Genomic DNA, 23,016 nt, shown 5'->3' with positions numbered 1-23,016 from the left:
GGTTATGATATAACTTGGCACTGCAATTCAGGCAATAGCAGGATAAGATCATTAAGTCAGGAAGTCAATTCTATTCTAGGCATGAGTAGACATAAGCTACAGGTGTCAGAACAGAACAAGAACATTTGGACATTTGGAGCTCATTACTAGTTTTAGGTTGAGCGTGTATTTTCTGCTACATTTGTCTTTATATTTACCTAGAAGCACCAAGTACTTTTGGGGAAGAAAAGTAAACCAAAATCAAATGGCACCTTTTGAGGCCCATGCAGCTCACCTTCTCCAGGGCAGAAAAATAGGATCTTGAGCTTGAGAGTTTATGAAACTGCCTGGTGCTTGTTCTTCCATCTTAACATCAGCTTTAATTTGATACCTGTTATTCTTTAGAAATAACTCCTCAATTTGAGTGTAATTAGTACACAATCCACTTTGTTCCAAGGTCTCCAGATTCACTCAACAGCTCCCATTAAATATAATGATTTACAGTAGTCAAGGCAGCACAAACTAGTCCTTCCATAGGGAGTCAAATACAAAGGCAGCATGGAAGGTGCTGGCTGTATCACTAAGAAAATGGTCGGGCAAAGAAGGTTGCACAGGAAGTGTGGAAATGGTAAAGGTCAGAGAGTACACAAAACTGCCGGACACTGTCAGGCAAAGCTATGTGAGTGAAAGCCTTCAGGCTAAGATGACTGTACACGGAACGAGACATGGAGATGTCTGAAAGTTTAGAGAGACCACGTAGGAAAAAGTGTGTCTCGTATACTAGTCCAAAAATCTGTTTGGCTTATTATCAGACTTTGTCAGCTTTATTCAGACAACCCAAAGTTATCTTAGCTCATGTCCAATGATAATATCTGCACTATTCAATGCTGCTTATGAAGATATATGGTAGAGAGACTTTTAGTGGTTTTTTAATGAAATCTTAAAATTAGGTTGGATTACTGTCCCTGCTTCCAGTGTCTGTTTTTCATGAATGCAGTAACTTTTTGATATTACAAACAAAGCCCAAAATACCAAGAGGACTTTTAAAATATGCTAGATCTTTGCTAGTCACCATTTGACTCAAGAGCTTACCTGTAAGAGCTTTGCCATTATTATGAGTGTTATGACTACTTTCTAAGATTGCACCTTATTTCTTTTTTGTCCTTACTCTCTGAAATGCCCCACTAAATACCTCCTACCTTATTTCAGTTCATGTCAGAATGCCTAATTCATTACATAGTTAAGCCCTCTTGTTAATTCCAGGAACTTCATCCTTTTGCTCCCATCAGCTACTCGCCAGGCTGCCTGCTATGCCTTTTCTCTCCTGTTGTCCTCCTTAAGTTCACTGTGCCATGGGAAATACTTCCCAATAAGCTCAGTGCTTTGCAATGATTAATTTGGGTTTTGCCAGAAGCATGACAGTAGCCACATCTACATGAGATGCTGACTGCGCAGTAGCCCAAGCCCACTGTGCAGTTGCACTGCATGGGAGAAAACATGATGCTTGCTACTATGCGGTAGCCTGGGGCTACTGCACAGTCAGTGTCACAAAAAACCCATTCATTGGTGCTACTGTGCAGTAACTCAGATTACTGTGTAGTCATTTAGTCCTTATTTGTACAAGTACTAAATGACTGTGCAGTTACAACTGCACAGTCAGCATCTCCTGTAGACACAGGCACTGTTCAGAGGTTTGGTTTTCATCAGTATAATTTTTCAGTCTATAAAATCAGAATCAGTTGAGAATGTGCCAAAGTGTGTCTTTCTTTTAGTAAAAGCCATCTGATCACATACAGGACTGCATGCCCTCCTACATTTGTAGCCTTGGTTTGTGTCATTTATGAAAAAAGCTGGTAGGATCAAAATCAGGGTGGTGATACTCAGATAGAAACATTATCGTGGAAACGACAGTGATTTAAATAGATCAGAGTTGAACAAACATGATAGTTAATATTTACCTAGATGCTCCACGTTAAAAGCCAACAATTCCAATTTGTACACTGCTTGAAACTGAAATGATGGTACCTGCTACATGGTTAAAGTGCAGAGAGTGAATTTTTTTTGCTCATGAAATTTACAAAGATGGTACTTCAGGACTGACATCAAAACTCAGAGAACAGAATACCCCTATTAGTGCACATCTGTTTAACTGCTAAGTGCATTTTCAATGTTACTATGAGCGATTAAGAGGATGCAGAAAACAAAAGACTAATTTAAAATTCAAGTGCTTAACTGATGGTATTGCAGGTTATTTTGGTGGGAAAAAACACCCCTAGTATAATTGTGGCAAATAGCAACAGAGAGAAAGAGAGACCAGAGTTTTGTACCCAGCTAACTCAACAGGTGCCATCTAGCATCTACATGTGCCCATCTAGCATCTACATGTGGAATTAACATGCCTGAATTTTCTGTACAGAAAATTCACGTTCACTAAAGCACCCCCATTGGAACAAATTGGCCCAACAGGAGCAGGCCAGTCCAGGGTTGCTTCTGCCCTGCTTTGCCCTCTGCAGCAGCCAGGGGGAGCTCCAGGCTCCCGAGAGCCAGCCCTGGGATGACAGAAGGCATGAGGGCTTACACCCAGGCTCCAGAGAGCAGGGGGGAGGTGTCCCGGCTCAACAGGCAGCTCTGTCCCAGCCTGGGGGAGATCAGGCTGGCCCTGAGCCAGGGCAGCTGCCTCCCAGCCCTGTGGAGATCAGGACCCATCTTAATATACTAACAGACTGCACAGTAATTGCTGTGCACATATAGACAGTGAAACTTTACGTTAGATTAGTCTAATGCACAGTAAAACGTCTTGTGTAGACACACCCACTGTGATGCATATCAGTGTCTGTACAGAATTTCAAGCTAGAGTAAATGATCCTACTTTATAGTCAAAATACAATAAGGAGGGTGATAATCTTCCAGGAAACAGAGAAGTCAGAATACTCATAAGTATCAAATGCATATTAGATATTAATGAGTCCATAAATAAAAATAGAAAATAGAAGGTATAGGTCCAGCAGAAATTACCTGTCTCTCCCCAAAGGCTGTCAAAGCTGTTGATTTGTGCTCGCTCCACCTCCTCTTCATCTTTCTCTGGAAGATCGAGCAAGTAGGAGACAATCTAAAACAAAGGGACATGTTAGCTAACAAACTTTAGTGTGTTGACATTTTAACACAAGCTGTTCTGAATACACAAAAGTACATGAACAAAGTGTCTGTTTGGCATCTTAACATAAATAAATACACTTCCTGAGATCAGTGACTGAGCCCACTGCCCTGAGCAAGTGACAAACTTGCATGTGATAAACCTTTATTGTGCTGGTACCTAGCAATTCAGAACATAGGTATGTCTTGTAGACAAATCATATAGTGTGCACAGTGAGTCCTCTTTCACTCCTAAGTTAAGCTGCAGCTTCTGCAAACAGTGAAGAAACAATACTTTGTCTGTCTGTTGTGACTTGCACCTTGGAATCTGGCAGCTCTTTACTACGAGAGTAAGTACCAGCACCCCTGATTTACTGATGAGGAAACTGGAACACACTGCCGGTGAGGTGACATTCTTCAGGTTAAAAAGTGAGTTCATGTCACAAAGAGGAATGCAATACCAGTCTTCAGAGTGTTTTGGGCCCCAGCCACCAAATAAAATGCTATTTCTAGAAAATACTCACTGCTTCCTTGTTAGAAGATGCCAGTGTGGTTTTTCTGGCCTGAACTTCAGAGAATGAAACTAATTTCTTTTAAGGATGATTTTTTTTTTAAATCGATTAAAAATCTTCTCCTGGCATGGTGAGAAGATGTGAGACAGTACAGAAGTGACTGGTGGATGAAGATATATTTTTCTCACCCTAGGAGATGGAACTGTTGGTTTAGAGCTATGCTAAAGCCAGTGTAGTGCTGAACAGTGAAGAAGAAACTATGCCCGTTGTGCTCACTGTAAATGTTTGGCAGCAGAGAAGGGCATGAATTCTCTTGTCAAAGTGAAATACATGAGGGGGCTTTGAAAAAAAGATTTTCAGTTCACTGGCTGAAAATTCCCACACACAACACTGGCACAAGGGGAACTTGAAATCAGAGCATATAATGATGCTACAACCACTGCTGTCACTGTAGAGTTGCACAGACAGAATTAAGCTACCTTTAAACTAGCTATCTTGCGTAGGGGTAGAGGTGTAGCTGTGTTAGAAGTGAACTAAGTGTGGGCTAACTTCACCAGTATTCACCAAGTTTCTTGTGTGGGTCCTGTAGCTGCTGTGGCTACAGTGTGACCAGCATCCAAATTAGCACGTTAAAACTAACTTGGGCACAGCTATGTTACATCTTAGTCAAAGCAATAACTGCACTGTAGACACTCAGAGACTAAGGGTATGGATGAATCTTTTATGATGTTTAAGGGTTAATGGAGGGAATTTACTACATTACAGGCGCATCTGTGTGAGATGCTTTAGTGCACAGTAGATTAATCTGTTACGGTCTACAAGTGCATGGCATTTACTGTGCACTAAATTAGTCTGTGTGGTCTGCTACTACCTGTAGATTACAGGTAGTAGCTACTGTGCAGTGTCTCATGTGTAGGTTCCAACCAGGAGCAATTTTGCTCCCCGTCAGCCCAGTAGGGGGCTACTGCTGCCTGGCTAAGCCCCCATTCCAGGGGAGCTGTGGGGTTCCAGGACAGCTATCTTCCATTCCCACGTGCATGGGGCTGAGAGACAGCTGCCCCTGCAGCCTCACAGACTTCCCAGCCCTGTTCACATCAGGACCAATCCCTGTGCCCCCTACCTGCCACTGGGGAGGCAGGAGCTTCTCTTGGCTGTTGCAGGGGAGCAGAGCAGGGTAGGAGCAGCCCTGGACCAGGCTGCTGCCGTTGGGAATAAATCTGTGCCCAACAGTGAGCACATGTAGAGATGTTCCTGGGTGCAGTTTACTGCACTTTATATAAGTGTGCAGTAACCTTACTGAACATTAATTGCACATGTAGACACACCCAGTAAGCTGCAATTGTTTTGTGTCTGTTCTATTATGCAGGTAAATGAAAGCTAAACTGCAGTAATTTAGGAGTTGTTTCATTTAAGTGCAAGTTACCTTGATTTATCTTCATTTATAATGGGATATGAGCAGATAAATAAATGAGCTGATGTGAACAACTCACATTACCTAGGCATGTTTCACAGCTAGGCAAAGCTTACAATATCTTGCTGGACAAGCATGCTGCCTCCCCTCCCATAAAGCAACGTGATCATTTAATTTGTAAAACCCTAAATCAGTTTTCAAACATTTTTTTATACTTGTTAAAACACTAAAAAGGTAGTGTTGATAGTGGTAGTGGGAAACCCTGCAATGCTGAAATATTTTAAGCAAACTGCCTAATCAGTTGAAGCATCTCAGGTCAAGGACTTCCAGTTTCTTCATCTGTAAGGAGTCATGTACATATATAACACTAACTAAATAGTCCATAATTCTGGAAGCATTTTTTAAAATTACAAATATATCACATAATCTTGGAGAATCTCCCCACAAAAAAGTATCATGCAGTCAGGCTGCACCAGATCTGCAACTTCCTTTGATTAATTTCTCCAATTTGCTCACGTTACATAATTTTCATGGATTCCATTTAACTAAGGCAACATTTCAAGTCAGATAAATGGTGGTGGTAGTGTATGTGAGGGAGGGGTGGAGGGGATGGTTATTTAGCCAGAAGTCTTCTTTAAGCTTAGTGTTATTTCCCGACAGAGAAATACAGAGCATATTATCAGCAACCTGTACAAAGTATAATAGGAGCAAATGCCTCATATATTCTTCTCCCCTCCAAACAGCTAACAACCACTAGGTCTAACAGTCTCCTACTACTACCAAGGAAATGACAATCATTACATAGCTTATCCTTGCTTGCTTAGGTTTATTTAAATAATTTAAGGACTTTTTATACTTTCTTTGGCTGGAATCCTGCCCAGGCTACATAGGATGCCAAGAATCCCATGGATGGGGCAAGGTGAGGGACGGGGGTGAAATTACTGGCTCCTCCTCCTAGACCTTCTTTGTTCAGGCTTGTGACTACAAAACAGACATATTATTTCCCTATTCCACAGAAATTCAGCAAAGTATAGCTATGTCTTACCTCAGTGTAGCCCATGCTGGCTGCTGCAATCAGTGCCTGCTGTATGGCATGGCTCTTTTTAAATACCCCCTGCTGTTGGCCAGCCATTGTCCAGTCACATTGAATCAAGAACTTGACTACCTCGAGGTGACCTCTGAGAGCCGCATGGACCAGAGCACACTGACCGTTTTTGTCCAAATGATCCACCTTTAAAGAGAAGAAAAAGACAAAATAAAATTAAACCAAATCATGGCTGAAACGTCATGGCTGTCTCAGTGTTTCCAGCCTTGGTTTCATAATAATTCCACATGTGCAAGATACACATTCTCTGCATTTTTCTAATTAACGAATCCATCCACAAGTTGTCAACATTCCTTCCCAAAGAAACACTGCCCTATGTTTAGGCTTCTTCTTGGCCACAACTGTTTTCTTTGGGCAGGTCACCACGTTACAACTTCAGTTTTCCTCATGCTAAAAGCATGCCAGCTTTCGTCTTGAAAAAAGCATTTTCCCTTTGTCATTAAATGCATCAACTGTAGTTCCTTTTGAACTGAAATTCTATACACTGTTATTTGTCTAAGTCCACAAGAGAAAGGAGAGAATGTTCTAAAGCTACTATTTCAACGTTCTTTAAAAAGAAGCAAAAAGACCTCATCACATGAGCTCGATGTTAGCAGTGGGCAAAAGAAAAACGAAGAGTGATTTGGTGGTACTATAATCTGATATTCAACAAAAAACTCGGTTGATAAGCTCTTCAAGATAAGGAATGGTCTTTTCCTGCTGTTTGTGAACATCAGTGGTGGTTTCTAGGTCCTATCATAATGCAAGTATCATAACGCCCACACTAGTATCATCAAGTAAACATTTCAGTTGGTTGCCTTCTACTGATTAACTGTTTCACTGATGCACAACACATCAGATATAGCCAGGAGAGATAAATGTCATATATTTATCGTGAGGTATATTTAGTATTTTTCTGTGCTCCAATCCAACATCTTAGCCTTTGGACCAAAAACAGCTGCTACCACAATGCTATTTATTCCCTGAAAACTCAATACTCAAGAACATCAACTTCCTTTTCTCCTATTAGGTTGGGGGATCTTTTGAATCACCTTTAGTGACCTTTTTCTCTCTTCCATTTCTCTGGAGAGAGGGTATAATGGAACTCCACTGGGATCTCATCATACTGCTTCTTATTGACCAGTGTCAGCAGCTCACCCAGCTTGTCTTTAAAAAGAAGAAAAAGAACCCCAAACTGTTCATTTTTTCCTTTACGTTGTCCTGACTTTATTACAGACAATAGAGCAAGAGCTAAATAGGTCCGTTAGTCATCTTGACATTCATATTAAAACCATACAAGACTTTAGTTTCTTTCAGAACTGAGGCAAAGCATTTATAGAAACCAAAATTGTTTCCAGGAGGCTGCCACTTCAGTTATGAGTACAATTTTTCTCTTAACAAAATGTTTGAACTTGACTCATTATACAGAATTAACCCTTGAAACAATCAACACAAATCTAAACAAAGGGTATTTTTTCTGGACAAGTTTGACAGAACTTTTCAAAGAATGTACCCAAATGAGGAATTTTAAATCCATCGTGTGTAGCAAAAACAAGGTTGCTGTATTAACAGTGTGCAAAGTCAAGGAATTTTATAAAAATGACTTTGACAAACCATTTAGGAAAGTATGGTTAGACTGTTCCCAGTCCCAGGCTTGAATTCCAGAATGCTAATTACAAACTCTGGAGTCAGTATGCCTTTTGTGCCAATGATATGTTTCAAAGTACCATGCTCTTATAGAAAAGAAAGCCTTACAACCACTACCCTGGGGCCATCTATAAACAGGATCCTAATCTCTTACATCTCAAGAACAACAAAACTCCAATAACAATAAAAAACACAGATATGTACACAAGGAATAATAGAAGCAGTTTGACTATTGTCAACTAAGTTGTTCCTAGTGCTACTTTTGAGTATAATGCATGAATGATTTTGGAATAGGTGTTTTAGATAAAATAGACTGGATACATAAAGATTAAGGTACGGATTTTCAAATGAGCCTAACAGAATTAGGATCTTAAATCTCACTGTATTCATTGGAAATTAGGCATCTAACTCCTTTAGATCAGGCATATAAAAGTCATCTGACCCTGTGGGCCAAATCAGGCACACAGACTGGCCCTGCACACTACAGCCAGCATGAACCCTGGACCAGCCCCTTGTGCTGCATGCAGCGCATGTGTTGGGTTCAGCCCTGTGCACCACAAGCAGTGTGCACCCCATATCCATCCTGCAGAGCCCTGGCATCTACCCCACTGCACCTTTGGGTCTTGGATCAGCCCTGCATGCTGAATGTAACATGTGCACTGGGTCCAGTCCTGCAGACCACATGCATGCACCAACTGTGTGTGGCACATGGGGCCAGTCTGAGACCCAAAGGCAGCATCAAGGGCCAGATGCTAGGGCTCTATACAACAGATTCAGTCTGTGGACTCTATCTTTGCCACCCCAGGTTCAAAGATTTTGGGAATCACTGGCTAGTTAGGCAGGTGAAACAGATGTTAGACAGGCAGAAACGATGTTAAATATTAACTGTGTGTGTGTGCAGGCACCACACATGTGCATGCATATCTGCATGTAGCAGCATTATCAAAAGACAGTAATGTGCCTAATTCCAACTGACTTTCATGTGAACTGAATAGGTGATTGTTTTATTGCACCTTCAAAAAGCTTTCTGCAGATAGAAAATTGCAGACTAGCTGCTTTTTCTGGTATTTTATACTGGCATGATTGCATTTGGTGCATATTTGAATACAAAATGTGCCATATCAGGTAGTTACTTTGGCTATCTACATTACAACAGTAACCTAATGAACGATAATCTCACCATAAAACAGCTATAATCTAATCCTATGAGCTTTCCAACAATCTGTTTCCCTTGACTTTTCAGGACATGCCCAGCAGGACTGAGTTCTGAGAATAAAGGATAACTATATTTTTGTTAGATGGTTAGGAAACTGCAGATTTTAAAGATAGCCTGTGATTGTGGTTTCAACCTTTTTAGACTCAAAGTGCCCCATATAAGACTCAGGGCACTCCTTGAAAAATGCCTGCTCTTATCTTTTACTCATTTCTTAACTACAGAAAAATCATAGAGCAATTCTTCTGAAAGACCTCACAAAGCAGAATGTTTTTTGACACTATGAATTCCTATTTAAAATCTTTTATCTTGCAAATCATGTTTGCACACATGACAGTGCTTACACTGTGTGAGACCCCATGGCACTCTTGAAAGCTTCTCAAGGCATCCCAGGGTACCATGGCAACCTGGCTGAGAATCACTGGCCTATGACAACTGTCAGCATCTGGTTTTGGCTGTACAGAAACCATTCCATCAGACATACAGCTTTGCTTATATCATTGATCTTAGCCCTCTGAACAGACCAGAACAAAGAACAATATTTAAGAAGAATTATTTGGGAATAACAATGGGCCAACTTCTCTTTAGAGGTCTCTTATTTTCTACAGGCTACCAGAACACTCTCTCACACAAATGTAGAATGCATGGGAAGTCAGGCATCAGATAAACGCAGATGTGTTACCTTGGCCCGTTTCTTGCAGAGCAGCACAACAATGCTCAGGTACCCAGCTGCAGCAGCATAGCCAAGAGGCGTCAGGCCACTTTCAGATGAGGCATCTACATTGGCTCCAAACTCCAGCAATAAAGCCACCATCTCTGTGTAACCAAGGTGTGACTGGACACACAATATTGGAGCGTTGTTCAAAACTTCTGTTCGATAATTAACATTGGCACCTCCCAAAATCAGCAGTCGACTAACCTACAGGGTAGAAAAGAACCAAGCATTTGCCAGGTGTTTGTTTATGGTCCTTAAACACCTAAACAGTTGTCCAGGCCTTCCCCAAAACATAGAATTTGCATCAGCATAGAACACAAACGCTCAATATCAGGACATGCCCAATATGTGACTTTACTGTTGGCAGAGGGAGAGCCTAATCTCTGACATTCTGGAAAGCACTTGACCTTTGTAGTTTGCTTAGTGTTGAAGTAGGGTAGCTTTAACCATACAGCCAGACAAAGGGCTTGTGGAGTCTCAAACGGGGATAGGACAAGCAAACAGGTACTCAGTTTTCTCAATATTTAAAAATGCTTGAACATCTCTCCCACAGGAGCCTTGCAGATCCATCTACAGGTCACCTAAATGCTGCTGCTCATTCCTCTGCCTTGGTCACTCTGCTGTTCTTGCATTTTGCTGCAGAGTGAAGAAGACAGTGCATGCGGCAGAGGAGAAAGAAAGATGAAGGGGACAAAGAAGAGGACCCTGGGCTTCCCTCTCCATGTAGAAGAGAACAGGAACGAAGGGCTTTCTTAGGCTGGACCCACCTGCAAGTCTAAATGTTTATCTACAAATTTCTCTGTGCTACAGGTTTTTTCCTCTTTAGCTGATATGTCTGGCATGCTGATCTGTACAATCCACAAACACTGTTAATGTTTCTAGATTAGTATATGTAAATGCATCAGGTAATTCAAATTTATTATAATTTTTTAAAGAATTCTAGCACAGACAAATGTATCTTTGGGAGACAGAAATGGGAAATGAAGCATGTTTACTAGGAGCAGAAATGAAGCTGCTCATTAACAGCATTTAATAGAAAATCCCTTCTGAATATGGAAGAGTTGGGAAGCCAACACACATTGGTTCCCAAACCGTAACTAGGTAGGTCTACATGGCACGATGTTATGTCCTGCAGAGATACTTATGCTAGATTTGAATAAGCCATGTCTTGTACTGGAAATAGTGTTGCTGTGCTAGTGTAGCACTCTGTCCAGGATAATATACTGTATTCCGTTGAATATAAGATACCCTGGAATTTAAGACGAACCCAAATGTTCTGACCCTCACTTTAAGAAAAATAACATCTCTTACAAAAAACACATTTATGAGGAAACAACCTTGATGGTGCATGTAAGAGCATTTTACTTTCATTTTTATTGACATTTAAGATGCAAGCCATTTTCAGAAGAAATATTTCCTTTAAAAAAAGTGCATCTTACATTTAAACAGAACATGGCAACTTGCTTCTCAGCAGAGCTAATTAGCCTTGCATGTAATGTTGGGCTAATGTGGTTCTACTATTTCTGGTATCCAAAATGGCTTAGAAATCTCTTTAGACATCCCCTTAAAGCAGAGGTGTCAAACATAACCTGTGGGCCAGACCTGGCCTATGGAGTCATTCTATCTGGCCCACTAGACTACCAGTGGGCTACTGGAAGTTGGGGGATGTGGCTGCAGGGGTGGGGAGGGCCATGGCCTACCACAGACTCTGGGCTCTTCAGGTTCCAGTAGACATGGCGATTGGCAGGAGGAGGGCAAGCAAGAGGTAATGCAGGCCCAGTGGCCCTCTGGCCACTTCATCTGTCACCACTGCTGCTGCCTTACCTCCTCAGCTGCTGGCCCCTGCCATGTGCTTCATGCTGGAGCCAGAGCTAAAGCTGTTACTGCAGCATGGGGCATGTAGCAATGGCAGCTCCAGTTCTGGCATGAAGCTTGTGCTGTGTGCTGGAGCCACTGCTGCATACTTCAGGTTGCAGTCAGAGCTGCTAGTGCCAGTGCTGCTGTATGCTGCAGATCAGAGCTGGAGCTAGCACTATGTGCTCTGGGTTGGAGCAAGAACTGCTTCCACTGCCGCTTCCTCATGCACTGGGCTGGATCCAGCCTGCATGGTGACCTGCAGCCCAGATCCAGCCTGGGCGACAAGGTGAGTCTGACACCCCTGCCTTAAAGCCCTAGGCTCAAATTCAGCCAAGCGCTTAAAACACTGGTGTAAATTAAACGAGCAGTTTCATTGGCTCCAGTGGAGTTGTTGACATACTTAAATGTACACATGTGCAGTTCACTGCTGAACCAGAGCCTTAGAGAACACTGCATACTTGGATCACCACAGGCTAGCAGGCACCTGTCTTTCTAGCAAAGAATTATCTCATGAACCGTTCATTTTTTATGGTACCTTGATGTTAGGGGTGTAGAGGTTTCGCAGAGATGCCAGTGCCATTGAAAGACCTTCTGTGCTGTAGGAGATCCAAAGCCCTTGCAGGATAGAGGAGGATACCCCAACTTTTTTACTTAGCCCCTAAAAGAAAAAGAATGATTTAGTATTCAACATATTTGCTTTCTGTTGTACAGTAGGGATCATTATATTTAATAGAAAACATTCACGAACAAACACATTTCACCAATCACTGCCTGCAGAATTAGGTTTCTGCTAACAACATAAATGCAGCCAGCTGAGCATTAACTCAGGCACTAATAATATGTACAAATAATAAGCACACTCACTTCAAATTCAATCTATATCAGCAATGTAGGATCACTACTGGAGACTTATTTAAAAATTTAAAAAAAACAAACAACCCCCAAAAACTAGATATGTTGGGACAGGTCCTCAGTATTATCTGTCACAGCAATTTATGCCATTATCACTATAGAAAGGTGTAGCTGTGGCTTACTGTAAAAGGATCACACATACTGCACCATTCTTCTTGAACAGAGTAACAGGGTAGCTAAAATACTCTTCCCTGCTAGTTAAGAACAGTTAAGAACAGTCACTACAGACTTAAGTTGATATGGAAGACAGCGCAACCATTTATCACATTAGTGCTTTCTGTGAATCGATAAATTTGTGGCCCCCAGAAATAACTTCCTAAATTAGTATTGCCAGCCACAATGCCTTTAAACCAGCCCTGTCATTCTTAGGCATATGAACTCTATGAGCCCTCATTTAATATGCAAGGACTTATTTCCTACCACCATGCACTTGTGGGCACATCCACACATGCAGGCATGTGCGCTTGCAGCAGCTTAAATAGGAGTGGCACAAATTTGAGCTGGGGATTTTTGCCTCAGTGCACAAACCCAGACCAGCACTTTTGGTGGGGCAAGTTGTACCACCTGGGGCAAAATAACCCTGCCCAGCTCCTCCTGGATCTGCAGCCAGGGGGAGGTAGAGTCTGAGGCTAGCACCTGTGCTGGCCCCAGAAGTATAAAAACCTACCCTGGCTAGCAGCTCAGGGCTACTTGCTCTAAGGAGCTTCTGGGGAATTCAGTTGTATCTCTCACCCGCTGGCCCCACACAGTAGCGGCTATTAGTTAGCTGGGTGGGCTATAAGACCCACATTAACTTGAAGGATGCAAACAGACAGGAGCTTCTGGGGCCCAGTCACTTGCTATCTGGGGACACTACCCCTTGTGCCAGCTGGACTACTGAAGCAGCCCTGAGAGTTCCCTGTACCATCTACCCACCGACAGCATGTGGCCCCAAGGCTGTGCACCTGCCAGACCCAGATGGGGACTGCACAACCTGTAGAGGTATCTGCACCTCTGGGCCAGCTGCCAGTGGGCTGTAGCTGCACAGTTGTTCTGTGTGTGGCACTACTACCATGTGTGCTACCACCCTGCTATCTGGGCAGCTATTGCCCAGAAGATGTTCTCAGTGTGGTGGCCTGCTTTGAACTGTCAAAGCATGTTCTCCTGTCCCCAAGTGGCCAGGAGGTCAGCCACCTCCAGCTGGGTCCTGGGTGCCAGCCCTGAGCAGGCTCCTTTGCCTGGCTCCTGCCACTTGCCTCACTAGCAGGAATAATTCTGATGTTTCCTATTTAAAAACTGCAGAATCTCTGATAAAAAAAATCCCAAATCTTTAAAATACCCCAAAATCCATGCTCTTCTGCAATTAAAACAAAAGACCACGATAGATAGATAGATAGATATAGAGAGAGATCAGTTGGAAATGTTTTGTTGATATATTTACAATTTTAAAGCAATTTGGAAGCCTATGAGTGTCACTGTTACCATAATTAAATAAATTCTAAATATCTATATGTTTTGATGTTTGCTTTTGGTTTTCTTATCACACGATGGGTGTGTGATAGAGAGAGGTGAGAAGGGGTAGTAGGGTGGAAGGGGTGTGGGGGGATGCGGATGGGTGTGGGTGGGCGTGGAGGGATGTGGGTAGGTGTGGGGGATTGTGGCGGAAATGTACGTGTGGCAGGACTGTGTGGGGAGGGGCCTGCTGAGGTGGGGTGTGTCCCCTGCCCCCTACAGGGCACTGTCCCTCCACGCAGCACATAGACTGCCCCCCCGCAGGGGTTACAGACCCCCCCCTGCAGGGGTTACAGCCCCCTGCAGGGCCAAGAGCCCCCTGCAGGGGGCCAAAGCTCCCCCACAGGGGGTACAGCTCCCCTCCCACAGGACTCAAAGCCCCCCCACTAGGGTTACCACCCCCTGCAGTGTCCAGAGCTACTTGCAGATGCTACTGCCCCTGCCCCCACAGCAGCCACAGCTCACTGGCAGCAGCAGCGGTGATCAGGATGCTTGGGGCCTCGTGGCACAGCTCTCCTACATGGCACAAGGCAGCAGGCAGCAGTGCAGCTTTGTGCTGGATGCCTGCCACCCATGCTGCTTCTGCCACATTGTGCGGGTGTGGCTGGGCACAGCGTGGTGCCGTGCAGTACCATGCACTTTCAGGCAGCTTGGGGATGTTCAGGCTGTCATCCATGGCCCTGTGCCACTTGTGAGGACTGCCTGCCATGCTGGGTTGAGTCCTGAGTGCACGGGCTCCATGTGCTGTCTGGCCAGGCCGCTTCCATGAATACAGGACATTGCCCAGCTCAGCAGGCAGTCCCCGTGAGTGGCACAGGGACTTGGGTGACAGCCCAAGCAGCCCCAAGCTGCCCAAAAGCGCACAGTGCCACACCGAGCCGGGCCGCACCTGCATGATGTGGCAGAGGCAGCGTGGGTGTCAGGTGGTCGGTGCCGAGCTGCACTGACCCCCGATGCCCCATACTCCGTGGGGGGAGGCTGTGCCATGAGGGTCTGAGTGCCCTGATCAGCACTGCTGCAGCCAATGAGTTGTGGGGGGGCTGGGGCCATGCAGAAGGCAGGTGGGGCGTGTGCCTGTGCTGCCCCCCCATGGTTCCCAGCACCCTCACTAGTTCCTCTCCCCCAACAGTACTATCTTACAGCAATGTTAATTAGTTTACTGTGGCCTAATAGCATTGTACGTGTAGACACAATCATACTGTATGATATAAATGAACACATAAGGTGCAGGGCAGTGAAAAATATCAGGCCCATGGTTTCTATGTAAACAGCTATTATTTGGCTATCATAATTTATTTACTATTAATTAGCAATGTCTGTTTTGCCCCTACAGTTTGACAGGATGTTCTATATATATTCATTGGTAGCCTTTTGTCTTGACATCATGACATCACTCGCACAGAGTTAAAAATTTGTAATGATATTCAGGGTCATTATACTGAGCATCAGTCAAGTGAATGGGCTGCCCTATATAAAGAAATAAGAAGTGACTGTGAAGAATATTCAGAATGTGCTGGTGCTTATGACAAACAGGAAATTTTAACTGGAATTCCTCTAGAAGTATTGTCCACACCATACAGATTCTCATGCATGGGTGAGTTCAGTTACTGTAGTATATCTTGAGTCTGATCTAGCCACTCCCCTTAAACTCCTTGCCTCCTTCCCTCCTTAAACTGAAGGGAGAAAGCAAGAAAATGCACACCTCTATTCCTCAGTCCCTCTCAAGCAGAGTTGCAATGAGGCAGACTTTGAGGAAGAGAGGAAGGAGGTTGGAATTTGAATATGTGCATAGCCAACACATCATGAAGAACTCCAGTTACTAGTTAGTAACTTCCCTTTTTCCTGTCCACACATGCTGTCACATGTGGGTGACTCCAAAGCAGTACCCACAACCTTGGAGATAAGCTTTGGCATCTCACAGGAAAAGACTGGTTTGAGTATCGGCAAATCTTTCATTCCCTGTTGGCATTACCCACAGCTTTTAGTGGCACCTTGTAAGTGGAGAAGGGCCACAGGGCAGGGAGGGCACTGCAGCAGCAAGGGATCTGTGATGGGGACAGGGGAATCAGCAGCCTGTGGTAGCAGCTGGACTGCAGTTGCCCAGTTCTCCACTCTAAAAAGCAGCTGACCCCTGTTTTAAAGGGTCTGTTTCTGTGCAAATAGTAGGCTAGAGTTCTCTTCAGTTCAGAGTATGAAGGGTGGCCTTGGGCCTTGAACTCTGCAGCTTTGGGAAAAAGCCAAGTAATGACATTTGCTGACTGAGGTGAAACTCATAAACCATCTCTGGCAAGACTTTAGGGTGGATATGGAGGTCCATCTTGTCCAGATGGAAGGTTGTATACAATGGATTTGCCAGTAGGGCCTGAATCTCACCAATTCACCTGACAGAAGTGATCGCTGCCCAGAAGGCTATCTTCACAGATATCTGTTGGAGTTATCAGGATTCTGCCAGCTTGAAAGGTGGATGCATTAGAGGAGTAAGGACCAGGTTTAAGTCACATTGCAGGGACTAAATCCTTGAAACCTGGGAAACCCTTTGATAACCCCTTTAGAAATCTCAGTGTGATGGAATCAACTTCAACAGAAGATGTTAGTCAGAGATTGTCAGTGATATGTCTGAGTTCCTCAAGTCCACCAGGTACCCTAGAATGTTTGGGATCAAGGAGAGTGGTAAGGAGATACCCCAACAATAGGTACCACAAAGACAATCTGGACTATATGACACTGTTCTTCAGTACATTCAAATATTTCTAATGGAGATGGAATGGATATACTCTGTCTGTGAGAACTGTCCAAAAACCAAGTAGACATGCAAAGTGACCACAAATCTGAGTGAAACACTCTGCTGTTGCCCTGGGAGACCAAGTTTGGGAGCAGAGGCAGGGGATTGCAATTCAATCCTATTAAGCACAGGTCTTGGAGCCCTGGTTGCTTTCAGAAGAGCTTTGTGTTCTGCTTCAACTCAAACAGGTCTGTAGTTGGAGAACCCCAGTCCAAGAGAAGACCTTGAGTCCTTGATTCCCTATTCATGACAGATTGACATGTATTGACAGATATGACCCTGCTCAAACAGTCCCCTGTCTTATTGTGAAAATTGGGCAGGTGAACCACTGAGAGTTGGATAGGGAGGCAAATGTATCAAGACACAACTGAGAAGATTCCTTATGGAGCTGGGAGGACTTGGTGCCTCTCTGCTTATTTATAAAACATGGAAGAATTGCCATTTGTCAGTGTTTGAACATGGTAGCCCACAGTGGAGGGTAAGGATGCTTTACAGGCTTGTCTAACTACTCTCAGCTCAAGAACGCTTATGTGAAGGGTTATCTCCTGGGGCAAAGGGTCAACTCCCTGTGGACAGTCAAGATGTTTTGGGGAAGTCCCCAAACCTATCTGTCAGCAGTAAGTCTGTGGGCAGCCAAGGCCAGAAAGGTATTTCCTTGCAGGCATGGGATAGGACCTTCTATCAGCTCAATAATGCTAGAAAAATCAATGGAAAATATGATCTTCATTCCTAGAAGGCGTCTCCCTGGGAGGTAAACTAACAGTAACCAGATTTGCATGTCTTTTAGGTGTAGTCTGGCATGTGGTGTCCGGAAGGCGTAGGATGTTATGTGCTAAGAAAGGAGAGACACGATCTAATTGAAGTTCTTGGGTGTCCCTCTAATTCAAGGATTAGTCTCCTCACATGGAGGAAATGCTCCTGAGGGCGGAAAGTCTTTACCAATGTTGCATCTAAGGTAGCGCCTGTGAAGTCAGAGATTTGTATCTTGGTTAAGATTGTTTTTAGTAATTTATCATGAGGTCCAGTGTCTGGAAGAGGTTTATAGCCATTAAATGGTTGATATGCACAGTGCTATATAGCCTCTTATAAGCCAGCTTAAAGGAAAATGCAGTTTCCTGAGGTGTGCAGCCAGTGCTATAAGCACTTTTATGAAGGCTGTGGGGTGGAAGAGAGGCTGAATGGGATGACCCAATATTGACAGAGGTCCCAAGGGATAAGAATATAAAGATAGTGCATGTGGGAAGTGTAATATGAAAACAGGCATCTTGCAAATTAAGAGATTCTAGTCATCTCTCTGCTGCTAGAGATGGAATATTGTCTGTTAACATGACCACCTTGAACTTGAGCTTGCAATGGTGCCCGTTCAAGTTTCTCAAGTCCAGGATCAGTCTTTATCTTCCTGTGCTTTGTGGAATCAGAAGGTAAGAGCTATAGAACCCCTTCCTTTTTTAGGACTGATGTAACATGCTCTGTAACTCCCAGAGATACCAGGTACAGTAGATTTTCCATGAGGACTCTGATGACAGAGCCTTGGGAAGCTGCAATAGTTAGTGTGGATCAGGGTCATCTTCAGTGCTGGAATAGGAAGTAGAAGATTCTGTATTGAAAGGTAGTCCCTGGATGTGAGAGAAGCTTGTGCTGAAGAAGGTAAGAGAAATTATGCTGGCATTTAGTCTTCCAGTGCCAGATAATTTAGCAGCAACACTGCTGAGACAAGCTCAACTATTCTTGAAACACCTGCTATGTTAGGATACACCTGGGTTAATGACAACCCCAACGCTATGTTGCCAGTGTAGGCCAAGGACAACAGCATCACTGATTCAGAGGGTATTCTGCCTCAAGTCTGGGCTAGAAACATTCAGGGGTGATTGTGGGGGGGGCACAATTTGTGGGCAAGCACAGGAGTGGGCCAAAAGCACCATATCCACTCCTATACTTCTCTGCCCGCCCCCCGCCCTCCCGCAACACTCTGCCGGCCCACATGGCAAAAAAACTGCCCCATCCTGAGTGGTGCCGAGTTGGGGGCCAAACGGGGGGGGGGGGGGCATGTGCCCCCCTCAGTTCCCCCCCACCAGTTGCCTGTGCAAACAGTGATGTCACAGTGCACACCTATACAAGAAAGTGGTGCATGTGGGGCGCAACATGCCCAAAACACTTTTTAGTCCAAAAGCAACAAAACATGAATTGTGAAGATTGTTCTGAGAGAAAAGAAGCAAAAAAAGGAAAGTCAGGAAATAGGGAAAAAGGGACAAAAGTAGTTTTTGGTACTTACAGGTAATGAAAGGCCATGAATAGAAAGCCAATAGGAAACATGTTGCAGCTCAGCCAGGCAGGTAAGAGGAATGGGGGACATGTACTTGGCTTTATAGTCCCTCGGTGGGTGGAAGGGGCATGGCAAGAGGAGAGACTGGAGTGCCTGGTATGAGTGCTACACAGGTAAAAACAATTCAACAGATTTTAGCTGGAGGGATGTCAAACAAAACGCTTGTATGTATGGTAGAGGTGGGAATCAAAGATCTCAGGAATTCTAGCTATTATTACTGCCTGCTTTTTAATCAAGACAATTACATGCCAGCAATTAATTTTTAGTTTACTGAGTACAGTATAATTTTGAGAAATTAGAAGCCACAATATCACATAAATGGTAAACACAATTACTATATTACTACACCCATAAATAACCTTGATTCTCTTTTAGGTCTGATAGGAAAAGCACATATGCCTTTCAAAAGGCCATCTGAAGATAACATTATGTGCTATAATACTTTTAAGTAAGCATTTTGGAACAAACAACTAAACTTGAATCAAAGAAAATAGTTTGCTAAACAAAAGAAGATGCTCGTCTTATCTGGAATAAATGCATTAAGCAGCCAAAGAGTTCAGTAGGGGAAACAAATCTTTATTTCTCTTCAGTCCTTAGCTAGTATCTTCTTTTTCCCTTTTCTATTTAATGTGAGTTGTAATATTTATATTCTGAGTTATAACCTCAAGTTGCATCTGTCAGTAACAATGAATCCCAGTTTAATACAAGATTAAATTCCTGAAATGAGATGAGTAATTTTAATCTCATTAATAGCTTAATGGACAGGAACAGACGACTAGTATGACGTAACTCTGTGCTAGTTTCCTGTGGGCAACATTACCTAAGAACCACAATTCTGGCTACAACATCCCAGGATACTTTAAACCTTAATCCTCATTTGTAGCTCTGCCAATGTATCTCAGTCCTCACCTATTGTACACCCACACTATTTCAGTCCAAGGCCCTCCCAGAACTCTGTCAAAGCATATTAGTCCAAACCTGTTATACCCCCTGGCTATTGCAAATCTTTGCCCTCATTACAGAATAATATACACAGGGGTTTTTTTTGTAATACAGAAACAATTCTTCTAAGAATGAGAGAAAAAACAATGTAATTGTTGCTTGTGACTCATGAAAGCATTAGAACTGAAATGCAATAGTGAAAGGCCTACCCTTTAAAACAATTTGCCAACTAAATTTTATACAGTGTAATTCTGTAATACTGCTTTTCAAGGACTACCAGACATCTTTTCATTTCACTAGCTGTAGTAATGAGTTTTCATTGCCTGTAATTTTAATCAATCTCTTCATCTAGGGACAAGGGAAGTTCATTTCTGGATCACCAACATTTTGGCAGGTCAATTAAGAGTGAAATTAAGGACTTCTCTTTGCTTGATTTTCAAAGGACATGTTAGCTTGAAGTTTGGGCTTACTGATACTGTTTTTTTAAGGTTCTCTTGATGCCTTTCCATTATATGCCATGGTTTGTAACCTAGATTTCCATGTTTTACCACTGAGACTGGGGTCAACTGTCCTGAATCAAGACACAGTGTAAACTGAGTGTATGCAAGTTTCCCTATATATATATATATATCTGTAAAAGCATCTGACTGTGATTGGTATTTAATGATTTATAAACCACAGATTCTGCACATCTTGAGGTTCCAGCCCAAAGCCCGCCCTGAGCAAACAGTGGAGTTGACTTGATTGAGATTAAAACCATATTTACTCACATACTACATGCATATTTTCTTTAAAAAAACAGCCCTGCCAAATTAGAATGTGCATCTAAAGCTGATTTAGGGGAAGCTGATTTTTCTTTGCTGAAATAGAAGCATGGAAGAAAAGAAGCAAGTAGACATTGTGCAAGCAGCAGCAGGGGAGGTGTCTAGTGTTAACTCTCTCATAGTCACCGGTAGGGCAGTAGGTTTTGGCTAAGGCTAAGTAAGCCACTTCAAGCAGTCTGTAGTATTTTGATGAGATTTGTGGTGTGGAAGCAACACTTTATTATTAACAGGAACTTGCATAAAGAACTATTTACAGAAAAGAAATAACAATCTTACTACTGCCCTTGTTAGGATCTGGGGTCTTGTTGATGTCCTGCCATACTAGGAAGTTCCTGATGCCTTACCCATGCTGTTTCCTGGGATGCTATACCTCCTGGACACTCTGGCCATGTCTACATGAAACACTGATTGCATAGTAGCTTGTTATGTGATGCTACTGCACAGTAATAATGAGCTACGGCATAGTAGTAACAAGCTACTGCACAGTCAGCGTCATCAAAAAGCCAATCAGGGATGCTACTGTGTAGTATCTCTGGCCCGCAGTCATTTAGTATTTGTGTATGCAAGTACTAAATGACTGCACAGTAACAACTGCACAGTCAACATCTTGTGTAGATGTGGCCTCATTCGGCCATTGCTGTAAAAATCTTTTTTCCCTACATTTCTATCTTCCAAAAACAAGGAATGTACTTTGCTGCAGGGGCATGTAGTGTGTGAGAAAATACAGAATTAAAGCAAACTCTCTTTTTTTCTGATTCTCTTACTCAAAATCTGATCAGCATATGCAAAGTAGTTCACCGCCAGCTCTGCAAAATATTTTGCATCCAATTCTCCTTTCAAAGAATGTAAAGGGTATATCCACTGAAGTTACCCTGGTGTCAAACCAGTGTATGATTGTTCTAAATGAGAGCCCATGTATTAGATAAGGCTCTTGTTCTAACATAATACTACAGAAAAGGCATGCTGAATTTACAGTTTGACATGCATTTTATTTTATTGGCAAAAAACTTGCGTCACAGCTACAAAGATTCTGCTAAAAGATTATGCAAAATGAGAAGCTCTTAAGGGAGAAAGTGATGTTTCAGAAATGAATAGGGTCTGTAAGAAGAGGGAAGAGAATGCATATACCATATATCCTACGTGTACATTTTCCTTTGATATATTCAGTTTGAAAGTCTCTCATCTAAGAACCAATGCTGCTATGATCTAATTTAGTAAGTACTAACAAAGCCTCATGAAATGAGCCACTATTGTTAATAAAAGAATAAAAATAAATCTGTTCAAGGAACACTAAAGGCTAATCTCGCCGTGCTTTTCATATGTATAAGCATCTAATGCAAACTCATCTCAGAACTTTGCAGTACTCTACAAAATGTACTGTTACATTTGTCTGTCACTCAGCCAAATTATTCTTACTGAAATAGTGCAAAAACAAGGGGTTTGCCAAGTAATTAGGAACAGAAGGAATACTGACATTTTTCATATGTTACAGACATTTTTGATGTTGGTAAATATTTTTCATTTAAACTTGGAATCTCTGGGCAACTATCCAGTTAATGAAAACTGTCATTTATTTAGATTTTGAAATCCTGCTATTTTTTTCCACTACAAAGAGTAAAACGATAAGACTAGGAACTAAATTCAGGCCTGACATTAATGTCAATAGGAGCTGAGTACACTAATGCCAGAGCTAAAACTGGCACTGGAGATGAAGCTCAAAATCTGAAAAGCACATAATAGAAAGTCTACTTATCTGGGGTTCCTTACTTTACTTCTACACATTATCTCTCAAAATGATGTAGACACCATTACATACGAGCAGGAGTTGACAGCCTTTTGCAGGTGCAGGCCGGAGCTTAAAACCCCACTAAACCGGTGCGAAGCGTCTAGTATTTACTTTGGGTTCGGCTTCGGCCAGTTCGGGGGACAGTGATTAGATTCGGTGATTCAAATCACTGTCCCAAAGCGATTTGTCTGAATCTCCAAATCACCCAGGTCCATCCCATACCTACTCTCCCAGCCCTGCCAATAGCTGCCCGGCTAACCCCAGCTCCTGGCACTTTGAAAAAAAAATCCCCGACTCAGCAGGTGCTACTGGGCGATCTTTGCTGCCCCATGCTGCATGGGGGGTTCTGGATGAGCCCCCCGATTCCTGCCCCCCTCCAGTCCCCCCATGGCTGCCCCGCCTGCTG

At 43.0% G+C, this 23,016-nt stretch overlaps 1 protein-coding gene across 10 annotated transcripts in view; it reads right to left on the bottom strand.

Moving 5' to 3' along the window:
• TANC2 (tetratricopeptide repeat, ankyrin repeat and coiled-coil containing 2) overlaps positions 1-23,016 on the bottom strand; it is a 780,830-nt gene that overhangs the window by 51,960 nt on the left and 705,854 nt on the right. For all 10 annotated transcript variants that reach the window (XM_090044146.1, XM_090044147.1, XM_090044150.1 and 7 more), the window contains 4 exons: positions 12,086-12,208; positions 9,661-9,897; positions 6,080-6,265; positions 2,995-3,088 (listed from right to left, as the gene is read on the bottom strand). In XM_090044146.1, coding sequence (XP_089900272.1) covers positions 2,995-3,088; positions 6,080-6,265; positions 9,661-9,897; positions 12,086-12,208 — 640 coding nt within the window. The remainder of the gene's footprint in view (positions 1-2,994; positions 3,089-6,079; positions 6,266-9,660; positions 9,898-12,085; positions 12,209-23,016) is intronic.

The sequence above is a fragment of the Crocodylus siamensis genome, chromosome 4, assembly GCF_052110815.1.
Source record: "Crocodylus siamensis isolate JL-2025a chromosome 4, ASM5211081v1, whole genome shotgun sequence".
Taxonomy (NCBI): domain Eukaryota; kingdom Metazoa; phylum Chordata; order Crocodylia; family Crocodylidae; genus Crocodylus; species Crocodylus siamensis.
Note: the sequence above shows the minus strand (reverse complement) of the source record. Positions and strands in the feature narration are given on the sequence as shown.